Source organism: Palaemon carinicauda, chromosome 27 (genome assembly GCF_036898095.1).
Source record: "Palaemon carinicauda isolate YSFRI2023 chromosome 27, ASM3689809v2, whole genome shotgun sequence".
NCBI lineage: Eukaryota > Metazoa > Arthropoda > Malacostraca > Decapoda > Palaemonidae > Palaemon > Palaemon carinicauda.
Genome location: NC_090751.1, coordinates 16,107,884 through 16,123,871, shown reverse-complemented (window position 1 = coordinate 16,123,871; position 15,988 = coordinate 16,107,884). Strand labels below are relative to the sequence as shown.

The 15,988-nt window shown below is 38.7% G+C and overlaps 1 protein-coding gene across 17 annotated transcripts in view; it reads right to left on the bottom strand.

Annotated features, from left to right (window-relative positions):
• LOC137620550 (serine/threonine-protein kinase WNK1-like) overlaps positions 1 to 15,988 on the bottom strand; it is a 524,046-nt gene that overhangs the window by 105,396 nt on the left and 402,662 nt on the right. For 10 of the 17 annotated variants that reach the window (XM_068350804.1, XM_068350794.1, XM_068350795.1 and 7 more), the window contains one exon: positions 23 to 1,346. In XM_068350804.1, coding sequence (XP_068206905.1) covers positions 23 to 1,222 — 1,200 coding nt within the window. In that variant the 5' untranslated portion in view covers positions 1,223 to 1,346. Of the gene's footprint in view, positions 1 to 22; positions 1,347 to 13,299; positions 15,087 to 15,988 lie in introns of those variants that run through there. The other 7 variants (XM_068350792.1, XM_068350789.1, XM_068350793.1 and 4 more) reach the window with 6 other exon arrangements.

Here is a 15,988-nt window from a genome sequence, read left to right as displayed (position 1 = left end):
ACAACCTCTTCAGGGTACTTACCAGGAGTTCGCACCAGGCGACATCTACGCCAGCATCTGTATCGAGACCTCTGTAGACGGTCTTGAAGGAACCACGACCGATTTCATGGTCGAACTTGAGGAAACGCCCGTCGGGGGATTTATCTACGGCTTCCTCCGCATCCTCGTCCTCGACGGGTGCCCTTCGTTCCTCCTCTTCTCTTTCATCTTTTTCTTTCTCCTCCTTCTCACCTTCTAATTTTTCTTTTTCTGTAAGAGTACCTGCCTCTCGAGTTCTTTCCTCACCAAGCCTTTCAGTACTTGGGTCAGCCCCCTGTTCGCCTTCTTGGCTTAAAAGCGAACGCCTATCACCTGGGGGCTGCCCCGGCGATGGCTGTTGGTCCTGTTCACTGTTATCTAACACATGTTCTTCAACACTAGATTGTTTGACAATTGTGGCCCTAGCAAGGGACTGGCGTTCTCCGTCTTGGACACTTTGAGAGCGTCGAGGCCTCGGAGACTGCCGCTTGCCCGCGACCGTCGTGGTGGTGGTGGTGGAAGTGCTATTGCCACTTACACCACCGCACGAATGATTAACTCCTGAAACTGACGTCGACGTCGTCAGAGGGGCAAACGACTCCTCACCGTTGAGAGCCTCTCTGTCCTCCTCGAGTATCACTGAACGTCTATTTTTGGACATAGAAAGTGTCCTCCTGCCCCTTGGGGAAGGACCTCCCGGGTTACGCAAGGAAGGCAGCGTGATGCGCCTCCCGCCAGCACCTTCCTCCTGTCCAGGACGACCTTCTCCCACGTTCGCCGACGTCGAACGTGACCTGGGCAACGACCGGCGCAGCGACCCCAGGACACCTACCCCTCCTCCCCCGCCCTGGCCTCCGGCGGAGTCCTCACGCTGCTGTAAGAGACCTTTAATGCTGGAGGTGAACGTGTTAGAGGTTCGGACGGACCGCCTGTTTGAAGCGGGTTGTGGAGGCACCACTTCTACGCCCGACCGCCTCTCACCATTCATGGTGGGGGTGGTGGGGGTGGTGACAGCTGTAGTGGCCGTCGTGGTGGTATTTGTGGAGGTGGTTGTCGGCGTCGTGGTGGAGGTGGTTGTTGTCGTCGTCGTCGTCGTCGTTGTGGTGGTGGTGGTGGAGAGGGTGGTGGAAAAGGCGGCGGTATTGCCCGCAATTGCGGCAGCCGTTGTGGTAACAGTTGTGCCCCGCGAGCGGCCCTTGGACATCGCAGGCGGCGACCCGGGTCCGGAAGTAGCGCCCCCCGATTTCGGGGCGGCGCGCCACCCGCTCCCCGTTACGCTGCCGCCGCCTGCGCCGCCCACCCCGCCCACCACGCCGCCATGACCGCACCTGTAATACCCGCAGGATCAGAATAACAACTGTACACAGACAATCACATGAACACATTTGCACTTGTAAACGAATAAATAAAATATAAATAATTCTTTTAGATTCATCCAATTTAACAAATATACAAACTAAAATGGCAGGTGCACAAAGAAATTAATCATATCCTAAGTCACTCTCCTCACGTGTCATATGGAAATAAAAACAAAGAAATCTGATTTCTTCCAAATTATCATGCACAATCTTTCCCATATGCATTTAAATCCACACACGCACACACACACACACACACACACACACACACACACACACACACACACACACACACACACACACACGCCCGCGAAGTGTAGGCTATATGAAAATTATCATCCATCCAAAGAAATACCAAATACGGAATACAACCACACACATTCTCACGTAGGCATAAAGTAAATATATAATCACACAAGAAACATGCGAGCACACGCAAAAGGAAAATAAAAAAATGGAAGGTGGTATTCATAAGACATCCTTTGAGCTACCTCTGATGGACTGATAAATTTGAGGTATCTGCATCCGTGTAATAGCTGGTAATTAGAACTCTTGCTCTTCAAGCAACACGTATAGAAACAAGCACACACACACACGAGAAAAAATATAAAAATAGGAGGAAGACTTATGAGAAAACAAACGAGACCTCAACTAATACAACAATACAGAAGCGAAAACTTGTTACCAAACTCCCGAATCGAGAGGAGAAAGGGAAATGTTGGATAGAAATATCTTGCTGCTTGAATGCACACAACCATGACATTTCTAAATAGAGACATAGTGGGAGTCTGGATGACAACATTTAACTGAACAACTCGCAAGGGCAGGACAACCAGTCCAAGTGTAACGTTAGGGGAATCTACATATCGATCATGAAGCAGGTCAGTACAGAAAGTCACATCTCGACATTCCTGCGATGAAGTGAAGAACAACACCAAATGAAGTATCACTTATCTACCATTACCAAAAATCCTTCATTCATTGCAATGCTACCATTTAAGGGTATAAGATTCATACAATTGTACATCTTATATATAGAGCTTTATACCGGAACTTTGAATGCAAACAGCTATCATTCATATGGATATGCATCACCTCATCTGATTAATATGATGCTTAAAATACGGTCAAACATGTAAATATCCATATATCATAACACGCAAAAGAAAGGTATCAGTATATAGACTGTTTCCTTACATGTATACAAAACCATTACCCTGACGTCATGTTACACTGAGGAGAATGTTTCAAAGAATACTGAGGAAAACTACACGCAATATCCACGTCATGAAATACACTTAAAAGTATTACATTCTGAAACTTTTCGACAACCTGAGACAAAACCTTGCGACCAAAGTGCGTTCCTAATTTCAGAAAAAATACCAACAGTAACATAAATCTTTCAAGCACACTCGAGGGTACGAGCTAGATATCTATGAGAAAACTAGTTTCTTTCTAAAGGATGGAGAAACAACATACTTTCATACGCAATTTTCTCTCTCTCTCTCTCTCTCTCTCTCTCTCTCTCTCTCTCTCTCTCTTACTAGAGGAGACCCTTTCCAAAGAACCAGAACTGAAGTACCTGTCATTGTGAGCAAAAAAGAGAAACGTCAACGAAACCGACCTCATCCTCAAAAAATCATGACGTAGCATTCTCTGTACACCTCACATTTGAAAAAACCCTTCCAATTTTTTAAACATAATTCATTTTAATCATGAAAATTGTAAAACTCTAAGAGTATAATTATAATACCTACAGAAGGCATAAACTCATATAACAGAACTTTCATCAATATATAAAAACGGTGGATGGCAGCTAGTCATAAAATACAGCGTTCAAACACTCCAGCAATGAGTACAAAACAACATACGCAATTCAAAACATACCCAGAGATAGAAAAACACATACCTGGGACATACTGAAATAAGAGTAACCATTGTACGAACATATAAAAGTAGATTGGGAGCGGGAATTTGATATAATGGCAGACGTGGAGATGCGGGATTGATAAAAAGAAATATCTTCCTCTCCTTATTTTCTCCTCCTCACTTCTCTCCCACTCACACACACACGACTGAAGACTTGGTCTGTTCACATAACTTATATTACAATCATTCACACGAAAGCATACGAACGAACAAGCGTGCACAGGCAAGCACGTGACCTTACCAGATTTTAATATAGTCTCTAACACATCTGACATTGTATCCTATTAGTGTAATGGTAATCAGTCGCACACACTGGCACACACATACAAAATAATGAAATAAAACATAGGATATGGTACAATAAAAACATAGCTATCATATGAAATGTCTAAAACATGGTTAGTAGAAACCAGCCTGGATTTTATTTGGATGATTTGGCCTCTAACTGAATGTTATTCATAATCGAAATTACCTTTGATACTACAGAAATATTCTTAATCTTTTATCATTTATTTTTCTGAAAAAAAAAGAATTTTTTTTTTTAAATCTACAACTAAAATTTGGAAAGAAAAATTTTAACGGAGAGACTACTAATTTTGAAAAATAAACGAGTCACCTAAAAGTAACGAAATAATTCCTCAGCACTAATATCCATTACCATTTAATATTCTAAAAAGGGAGCTTTATAATGGCACAAGGTGATATGGGCTATTAAACTGCTATGTAAAACACCCCAATTCTATTAAACCTTTTCCATGCTTCATCATTATCTCTATTCCCTAGTCTTACATAAGCAATATCCTTTATGACCATTTCACCTCTCTTACTTTCCTTTTAATCTTTGCACATTTCTCCAATATATACTAATTTTTTAAAGTTAAGAGTTAGTTGTAAAAAAAAAATCCATTTGAAAATTCTGCTAATTTCACCAAAGTTTACAGTTAAGTATTAATTGATCTCCTTAAATGTTGTTCCCCTTAATTATACAGAAAGATTTGAAAATACCACTATTATAATAACAAAATACCCTTTAAACCAAATATCGAAAATATGATTCTGGAAAAATTGGCAACAAGAAACAAGCAGAGGTGTTATTTAATAAAAAACGTTGGACTATACTCCAAAAGTTCAACAGATCTTCGGTTACGAATGTATGGTCTGATGTGTTCCGAAGCTAAGGAAATAACATCATGAGTTATATCAGTTCATATAGAAAAATGTATTTGCATATAGGGCAAAGAAAAGAGTCGTTGACGACACTGCTAAAAATGAGTCAAAACTTAAACGGGGCCGAAACCTGGTCCACTTCTCAACCAACAGTGAATACTACTTAGTCCATACAGAGCGAAAGGAATGTACAGTCACGAGAGGGAATGACACATGAGATGTCCCCAGGCCATGTCAACTTAAAAATGGCCTTGCCTGCCTTGTGACGAGAACCTGACAGGGGAAGGTTTCATGTACAAATTTGAGCCTAAAATTAGCCTGCTTTTCCTAATTCCTGAGTATCCGCATAAGAGAACAAACGGAAATCTAACTTCTGACTTCAGAGTGCTGAGAGTAAGAAGTTTCATCTGCTACATCCCAAGACAACTATTATTATTATTATTATTATTATCATTAAATGCTAAGCTACAACCCTAGTTGGAAAAGCAGGATGCTATAAGCCCAGGGGCCCCAACAAGGAAAATAGCCCAGTGAGGAAAGGAAATATGGAAAAATAAAATATTCTAAAAATAGTAGCAACATCAAAATAAATATTTCCTATATAAACTATAAAAACTTTAACAAAACAAGAGGAAGAGAAACTAGATAGAACAGTGTGCCCGAGTGTACCCTCAAGCAAGAGAACTACACATATTAAAAACAACTGCTTAATGCAACAATAGGGAAGGAAAATTTTCGAAAGATGTTGAAATGTAAACGAAGAAGAGTAGGGAGGACAACTTCCATGACGAGATTGTGTAATGAATACACATACAAATATAAGATCCGTTCATCTGATTACGTAAAAAGTCGCATTAATCTAAATTAGAACGAACAGCGAAATCTTTGCAAAGCTCATCCATCTTACTCGGAGATTAAGGGGGTAGAGAAGGATGGGTAATACTGCCACTCAGAAGATATATTTAATTCCTTCTTACGACTGACTCAAACGGATAAGAATTCCGAGGAGGCAAAGAATTTATTTTCGAGTTGACGCTGCACCTTTAATATAATAACTTAGACCCTTGTATATTTTTTTTCATTATTTTGCAATAAAACTTTGAGTACTTCCATCTCTGATATCTTGCACATTTGTTGATAAGCCAAAGTTCAATTAAATATCAAGAAAGATGTCAAAATAAGTGTCTCTAGAGAGTTAAAAAAATCAAAACTACTCTTTAAAACTAGTTTTCTTTACTCATCTGCTAAACAAATATGAATTTATCATATAACGGAATTAAAAATACTGGGAAAAACTTCGTGAAATAAAATAAAAAATACAAGCAATAATCCGATGTATTTTTCAGTGAAATTATAAAAAGAGTAAAGAGTAAAAAAACAACTATGGCACCAACAACGAAGACTAAGGAATGCAACGGAATTGAATACGGAATGCAATTAATAAGCCAAGCCCTGTAATTTGTTCCATAGTGGAGTCTATACACAAATCAATTATATTTTGTTTAGGTCGTTAAAAAAAATGGCAGTGATAAAACTGTTAATATCATGTTGATGTAGTTCTAGTATTAAAATAAAAAGTCTTCGAAGAAAAATTCATGAAAAAAATTATAAAATCCAGCCATTTTGAACCAAAGTGGATGAAATAATTAATCTACCATATTTTTTCATAAAACATTAAACATCACAGTGCCATAATTTTTCTTGAATCCCAAACTATATAACTAATAAAGAAGAATATTAAGTTCATGCTATAATCATCTTCCCAAAACCTATAACCCACTCACGGAGGACACGACGGACAAAAACAACCAATGATGGAACAAAAACCTTGTAAAAAGGAACGAATTCTAATGTTGAGGTAGTTTATTACAGTGGCTAACTTATTAATGAAAAGGCGTGCCCTTTTCCCCTAAGGCTAGCACTAACAAATTTCATATTTCACCGAGTAGGCTACCTCAAGGTTTATGAAAGAAAACTCTCTCCTGATTTCAAGTGTGTACAGTGTGTATGTATGTATATATATATATATATATATATATATATATATATATATATATATATATATATATATATATATATATATATATATATATATATATATATATATATGGATAAATATCAACACAACATCGTGTTCAAATAGAAATAAATTTCTACCTCATACTTGGGATCGAACGCTAGCACCTTATATATATATATATATATATATATATATATATATATATATATATATATATATATATATATATATATAAAACATACATTTATGTACCCCATATATATAATTATTCATATGTATACAATATACGTATATATGCCCAAAAATATATGGATACATATATTTTTATTTATGTACGTGTATATTTATACGTATACAAATATAGGCATTCATGTATACATAATATATCTGTACCGTTGGCTATACATGTGTGTGATCATACAACCTCAATGGGGGCAAAATATGTTGAAAAAAAAAAAAACTACCAACATATAAGAGAATAAAAATAGAATTCCGTGCAATATTATACCAAAAACGAATAACTGACAGGAGCTTTCGAGAACATGAATTCGGACGTAATCACAGCAGTGACATGTAACCATATCACTTGCCAAAGAGAGAGAGAGAGAGAGAGAGAGAGAGAGAGAGAGAGAGAGAGAGAGAGAGAAAATTGCATCACCCTCGGGATCATGATGCTGTTTAGCTAAACCGGTTCTAACGAGTTGTCTGTGAGCGCCACGAAATCATCCAATGGTCTTGAGTCGAAAGCAACACAGTTGGCAAATTTTTCACGGTCACGTTCATTTATTTTTCTTTGTAGAACGAATCAACGCCTAAACTGGTAAAGCTGCTGAAAAATAAATATTGAATGTAATAATTTAAGATCTAACGAAAGAGCATTTTATAGATACGAACTTACGGGTGAAATAAATCAAGTTGGAGAAACATTTAGAGAATTTTTGGATCCCTAACAGTATGCAGTCCTCTGTAACTATACCTTAGGCTCTCAAAAGTCTTCGCAAAATTAGTGTTTCCCAAAATGGAATCCTTTAAAATTTCTAAGTATAATTTATTACGAGCTTAATTAAACGATTAAATAAATCGTACATATTTCACCGCAACAAAAAATCCAGAGCAAAAGCGAAACCACAAACCCGAAAACAGTCAGCACTTAACCCCATTCGATAAAAAGAGCCTCTTTGAATATCGGGGCCAATGGCAACTCGCATATCGCAAGGACAATAAAATGGTCTTAGGAAGAGATTTGACTCAGGTGTTTCCCTGAGCCATAAGGAACAACCTTGAATCCATGCAATGGCTGTCTGTGGAATATTTTCTTATGCAATTTGGGTCAAGGTTTGCACCTTGGCGGAAATAACTGCTCTGCTCTACAAACGATAGTTCTTACGTCCACGACAGGAATGATATAAAAAGAAGGAAGTTCTCTACAAAATCACTGAAACAAAATGTAAAGGATGCACTATCTATGTGCCATCATCACGTGTACTATAAATCTTTAAAGGCCGCTTCAAAGAAAAATACGAATGATGCAATACCTTTGCTACTTTTCCAAGACTCCCGCCCACAAGAACCGTCTTTCCGTCGAATAAAGTTCATCAAATATTTAAATCTACTCGAAATTTTTACTTTTATATTATATAGTTTATGAAGAAATTTCAAACTATTAACGTTTATGTTAAAATGTAGACATTGGATGCTTCTCATGTAAATCAATTACCTTTCTAGTTTGGTATAACTATATTAATTGCAATGGCATTTTATTCACTAACTTTTCAGAAAGGGAGAATTCGTTCAAGTCCTTTGAAAAATTAGACCAGTACAGACAGTCTTTACGGTTTAATTTACTAACAAGATTTCAGAGAGAGAGAGAGAGAGAGAGAGAGAGAGAGAGAGGAGAGAGAGAGAGAGAGAGAGAGAGAGAGAGAGAGAGAGAGGAGAGAGAGAGAGAGAGAATTTAGCATGCCATTGCATAAGAGGATAGATCTGACGGCATCTCAAATTATCCGTGAAGCTTGGTGTTCAAGATTGTGTTCTTAAATCTAAGCAACGTAAAGGTTTTGGCCCTGAAAATGCAGTAAATGCATACACACACACTTGGAACCGCACTAGAATGTGTGCAAGTAGATACTTTTATATCTTCGTAAAGTTTGATTAATAATCATATACTGTATTTTCCAAAAAAAAATTATATATATATATATATATATATATATATATATATATATATATATATATATATATATATATATATGTATATATATATATATATGTATATATATAAACTGTTACAATGGAAAATCTATCAGGTACAACTCAATAAAAAATTCTATATATATATACATGTATATAAATGTATATATATACATACATACATACATACACACACACACACACATATATATATAGAGAGAGAGAGAGCGAGAGAGAGAGAGAGAGAGAGAGAGAGAGAGAGAGAGAGAGAGAGAGAGAGAGAGAGATTAAATATTATAAAAATAATTTGTCTTTAAGGATGTGGAATAAGGTAAAACACTTGAAAGGAATGAGATCATGCCATGGCACTTGTTTCTTCCGGTGACCTTGAGGGCATACAGGAGCTTTATTTCCGGACTATAATGGCTTTCCCGACACCCTACTGTATATTGCTGCTTAAGGTAGACGACCCCATTTCCAAAACGAAGTAATGTCACCTTTAGCGTTTCCCCTCTCTCTCCTCTGAGCAACCATCGCCCTGAAGTGCAAAAGCCGTCTTTGCGAGGTCTGCCAACTGTGTCAACCCAGAGAGAGAGAGAGAGAGAGAGAGAGAGAGAGAGAGAGAGAGAGAGAGAGCAGATGGGCGGTCTAGTCACTGGTAATAAGTGCCCTAGATTGCCAAGACCTGGACCGCTGGTTTAAAGCTTCTCTCACACAAACAAACGTGATGAAAGAAATCGCAAATAGAACGCGCTTTGAGGCGGAATCTGATACTATGTCAGATGAAAAGCTCAGTATCCTGAATTTCCCCTGACGATAATTCCACACCTGGCAGACAACCCCCCCCCCCCCCAACCCACCCACCCACCCACCCACCCGTCTCATCCCCCTTCCTCTATCACCATCCCTTCTAAGAAAATTCTGTAAGCAAATTCCTTTAAATACTGGCCCATCCTTCAACGTCACATCCGATTTACAACGAATGTTAGAATCTTTGTAATCAGCTTCAACAAGCTGATGACTGCATGTATAAATAAATGCAAAAGAACTAAACTTACGAAAAGGCAACGCTCGTATCTCTCCATTTTCTCTTTATTTTTCTCTTACCTAGTGAGGATCAACTTCCCCCTTTCCCCTTAAACACAATGTGGGTCTATTTGTCTGAAGGTCAAGGTGGCTTCCATCCGACTGTCAAAGTCATTTATCCCAATGAAACTTTTAAAAGTCTCTCTCCATCTGCACCTGCATTGTCCATTTATTTTCAACATTTGCAATTTAAAATCAATAGATCACTTATAAATCAAGAAAGATAATGTTAAAAATTAAAAGCCTATATAGTAAAGGATAAACTTGCAATCATAATCTTAACGAATATAGATGTTTCATTTACTATAAATGTGCCTAATAAAACGATTTCAGCTTTTAGGACTAGTTACCAAATAATCGGGTAAAAAAAAAAAACAGCTATTTCACACAATTTCAAAAGCCTAAAGCCGCATTTATTTCGCACGAGTTTAGAGAGAAGGATATTAGGGTAGGTCAAATGGTGAGTGTTTCATACAAGTAGAAAGACAGGTCTGTAATGTGAAGCAACAGTGTTTTCTCACGAACAAGAAGATAACCTTCTTAAGTCCAACAGACTACAAAGCCCTTGTTTAACAATAGTAAGTTTAACGGGTAAGGCAGCACTTTTCACAAGCGTATACACAGACAGGTCTACCTGGTAAGGCAGCACCTGTTTTATATGAGTAAAGACAGATATCGCGAAAAGCAGCCGCCAACTTTAAAAAAAAAAAAAAAAATAGGGGATAACGTTTTCAAGGCACAATTCAACTACATTGTGTAAGCGTACAAAAGGAAAGCAATCGATGCCGAGGTCACAGAGAGCATATAAATAGCTTCCTTAAAACAATATTAGTCTCCCGGAGAGAGAGAGAGAGAGAGAGAGAGAGAGAGAGAGAGAGAGAGAGAGAGAGAGAGAGAGAGAGAGAGAGAGAGAGAGGGGGGGGGGGGTTTAGAAGCTAGTCTAAAATAAGAAGTCTCATAAAGACCCTACTACCAATCAATACCCGAGAATATTGTTCCATGTCAATGGTACACTACCAATGGCTCCTCCATAATTAATCAGTATTTATTGCTCGCTTAGAGATCGATGCAACATAGAGTATTGCAAACACAAGAGTTATTTCCATACTTTTACCACATCTTTAATTCAAAAAGAATTTTATACAGCTCTTACAGTTACCAGGGGGATAGGAACCAACTTCTATACCCCTGATTGTAAATCCTGTCTTCATTGAAGGCCTAACTGCTATTGATTCTATTAACATGCGGAAATTTTAAAGTACAATAATAATAGTAGGAGTAATACCGTATAACGTATTCAAGGCATTGCACAGAGAAGTAAAGCTGGTTAGTTTTCTTAACTAACATTAAAGAAAAAGAAAAGAATGAACATAATGCAACACCGCAGATCGTACCCTTCAAAATCCTACTATAATGCTGTGGCTCTTCGTAGTAAAGTCAGCGATTTGCACCAACGAAGCATTCGTCCTTCCACATTCAAGTCCTAATTCTTTATTCAGTTTTAGGCAAGCTCTTGATCTTTGTTTAGCGTGAACTAACAGAACAACTATCGAAAAGTTTCTTTAAACTGATTCAAACAACTATTAAAAATTGAAGAAAAAATAAAGATTCTAAAACTTCTCAGAACCATTACAAATACTTTATACCTGACTGAAACCTTATCCTACCTGTTAAAGTGTCAAACCGGTTCTTAATTCATTCTAATGAAATAAAAAAAAGGCATAAAAGTGCTTTAGTACAAAACAAGTTAACTGAAACGACGTGAAGGCGAAAAAGATTTCCCATGGAAAATGACTACAAAATGCAATTAGTGATACCTAAATATGTCATTAAATAAACAAAGGAAAGTTGCTTTTGCACAGAAAAATATATCAATATGACGAAGATCATAAAAGGCTTTTCTATTTAGGGTAATATACATTAATAAAGTTTCATCTAAGCAAATGCTTCCAAGCGCCAACCACAGTTTTGTTATGAAAACTGTGACTGCGTTATTACTGGCATTGATTACTACAACTCTGCCTAATAAAACTTACCCAAAGTACGACTTAAGAAAAACATAATAAAAAGAGCAAGTTTGATAAAAGATTTTTCACCAGAAAGAGGATTACCTCTGTACAGACGGAACTACACTCGATGCCTATCAAAGTTAGACTAAATTTCAAGACAGCAATGACTCATCAATTTATGAAACGGGACGTCCAAAATATTTAAATGATCTGTTACACAGCGTGTAAGCCAACAAATCATCTCGACATGAAACTACTTATGGATGGTTTCAAGTTATTGGAACCAAGATGCATCTCGACTGCAAGTTCTAGAGCTTTCAAATATGCGGCCCCAAGATTTTAAAACAAGCTCCCACTTGGCACCAGAAGAACTGATGATATAAAGGCTTTCAAGGAGGAGCTAAGACTTGTTTGTTTTCGAATTAAGTGGATCTGACACTTAATGCGGACTACACTACATGATTCTCTAATACTTGAAGGATGTACATCTTGTAGATCCCGCAGAGCACTGGGTTTTTCTTGGTGTGGCAATACCAGGAAAAAAAGCCCTGTAAGTAAGTACGAGGTCTTATGTGCCTTATGCTCACATGCGCCACACAGTCATAAATAGCCTATTGGCCCTATAACCATTGGTGTGTCAGCATGAAATTTTCGGGAGCTACAACTTATAAAAGGAGATTCTTATCTCTATGGTATGTTTCAATGTGAGGTTGCAGGCCTTATGACATACCATTCTAGCATTTTACTGCACTGTCCCAACCACCATCCCACAAAACAAGAAAGTGTAATGCTAACTTTCTTGTTATATCAACAGACTTCAACCCAAGGACTCGACCACGGTTTGCACTGGAGAGAGAGAGAGAGAGAGAGAGAGAGAGAGAGAGAGAGAGAGAGAGAGAGAGAGAGAGAGAGAACGAGAGAGAGAGAGAGAGAGAAATCCGATAAATTATCATTTAGAGAAATCAATCAATGTCTTTTAGGTCAATTTAGCTATCTGGTTAAAGTCGTCCCCTTTTCAAATCAACCATAGCTTAAGAGTATCGAATGTAAGAAAAAGGCAACTCAAAATACTAAAAGGAAAAAAAAAATGTTTAATTTTTACTCAAAGACAACACGCTACCGGAACAAACTAATCAATCCATCACACCCCTCACCGTAGCAAGTATTCAATGCCAAAAGAAACATCAGGTAGGGTGGGATACCACTTTCTCCCGGCTAATTTCTGGAATTAGAGTGAACTGATATCTAGAACTATAGGAAAATTCGCAATTACTAACTGCAGTAGTTAACGATAGCAAAAAATATAGTCAACAAATACCCTTTTAAGTAATCAGTTTAGTGTGACTAAGCCAACAAGAATCCATGTAACTTGTGCTTTCTCCAATTTCCGAAAACAAAAATTACAGTTATTAAGTCAGGAAGAATTTGTAACACTTTGAAATTGCTAATCACAGCCTGTACATCACCCTAGAGGTATATTTTGTAATTTTTTTTTCACACAAAATTAGACAGAGGGATATACCGTTTAGTCATCGAGGCGTCATCCTGACATTTCTCTATCCCCCGAAGTGGAATATTTTCAATTGCGGATGCAGAATTGGGCACAACATCCAGGGCATGGTAGGGACTTGAAGAAGGGCTGGGAGCACATGACAGATGGGGGCGTGTAGGAACTCTCGACAGACAGCTGCAGCAGGTGGATAGCCATGAGGTTGATGTCTGCGTAGATAACGGCGAAGTCGATGTGGTTGATGAAACCAGAGACGGGGCTGACATCAACCAGGTATCAACAGAGGGGCCCTTAGCAGTTCCATCTGTGGCAACAGAAGAGGCATCCGAAGATGTTTTGAGAAGGGGCGCCTGGACAGGGTGGCACTGGCGGTGTCTTCGAGGCACCACCGATCTCTCATGGGAGGGCCCTGTGCCCATGCTTTTATCCCAGGCCCAATAAAGCCAATAGACCCTCCACATTCACCGATGGTTCCGGATGAATATTACGAGTGTGTTTAGTTTTGCACGCCTCCTAGGAATCCTTGAGGCAGCAAAACTTTAGAGAAAACCTCTCTCTCACACAATCGTCAAAGGGAATAAATTTTATCTACATTGAAATAACAGCACTTCATTTTTAAAGCGAACTTGTCACACCCTTTTAATCACAAAAACATCGCCCTTGGTTGAAAAAGCATAATTCATTGAAAAGGCGTTACTCGTGCCTTCACAGTCACTTCCGACTCTCCCGTCCTCTCCATGGCCATAACCTTTAATTTTCACGAAATCTTGGTCTTTAGACGGTGGTAAGAATTCGAAAAGGATTTTCCATTGGGATCTGACATCTTCCTCCAAACCAACTGGGCGTTGGCAGGAGGAGAAACTTCAACACGCACACGCACAAGCACAGGACGCTTCTTCGAGAGATGAATCCTCATAGTCCTTGCTAAGGATTCCCTCGAGAAATTCACGACGCACACCGGCGTTATACTGTGACAATCATAGACATTCAAGTAAAAAGGATAACCTCCCTCGTGGAAGATATCCTTTTACATAATATGTATTTTCATGATGTGTGTACCGGTGCCAGAGAAACTTAAAACACTTTCACAATCAAGTTTAAAACTTTTAATTAGTAATTCCCTTCGATTTCAACGACACAAACAACTTTCGATGACGTAAACAACACAAATACTGCGTTTATAAGTTCCATAAGGGCAGCCTAACTTCGCCTGGACTGCTTCAACCTTTGTCGAATTCTGTTTAGCCACTAGCGGCGAGAGTATGAATCACTGTCTGCTGGAGGTCTTCGGTCTCTCATTGGCCGAAACTGATGTTGGCTGAACTCATCGACCTATACCCGCCACAACTTTCTACAGGTTAACATTTCCAACGAACTGTTGCAGAGGCCAGACCCCACGTTCATACAGCCAAACCTCGTTTCTTATTAAGTATGTATCATCATATACTGAAGTAAAAGGCTGTGTCTCGGTCTGACAAATTCCAAAGTCACACATGGAAAACACTAAGGCTCACATCACCCGAGGCGACTGGAAGTTGTTGCAGTGGGGGTGGAGGAGGATATCCCAAGGCCACGTGTAGTTCCAAACTTCTACTGCTACACTCGTAGCAGTAGAAGGGATATCAATACATACTGAATTTTCATATTCGATCGTCGGAACAGCACGAAGTATGAGAACACACTACCAGATGTTCTTCCGATACCCGAACGGTTTTCGCACACAACAATTGATAAGTTGCAATATCTTTATTCCCTCAGTTCCAGCAACTCGTCGCCGCTACACTTGCACCTGAAGGGGCAAGTTCGAAGCGGAGTGAACGTACGGGTTAAAAGTCGGTGGTAGAGCCAACACTGAGTTGCCACGAATCTCAAGATTGTATGGAGAGAACACGTACTGGAAAGAGTGAACGGTGGTTACATATGTGTGTATGTGTGCGCGCGCGCGAGCGTGAGCGCGTTCGTGTGGAAGAGGGGGTGGAATCGCTCAACGGTGGCAAGGAAATGTGGATCCACCAATAAAAAGTGACTTTAGGCATACGCCCTGGGGACTACCGCCTTGAATAAATCCGACTTTCTACAGGAAACCACTACACTGCGAAGAAGAGAAATGCGAGGTGGCACTGGTCTGACTCCAGGAACAATAATTATTTCAGCGCCTTTCTAGTACACGAGCAACTTCATACAAACATCATTTGTTAATCTACTAGACGAAAGATAGTCGGATATTAGAAGGTGGGTGGAGATGTTAGCCTCACTGGAGAATGTCAGGGTACTGAAGTGACGACCACCTCTTTTCTCTTCTCCGCCTGCTTCTTTTTCTTCCCCAACCCCACCAGGAGCCCCCAATTCTTCCGACCAGTGCCCATGACCTTTCACGGTGAAAATCAAATTCGCGACAATATTATATGACAGAGACAGACCGAAACACACACACATATATAAATTATATATATATAAATTATATATATATATATATATATATATATATATATATATATATATATATGTATATATATAAACACACACACACACACACACACACACACATATATATATATATATATATATATATATATATTATATATAGAGAGAGAGAGAGAGAGAGAGAGAGAGAGAGAGAGAGGAGAGAGAGAGAGAGAGAGAGAGAGAGAGAGAGAGAATTAATGCACTTGTCACTCAAGATCCCTTGTCATGTAGCCAA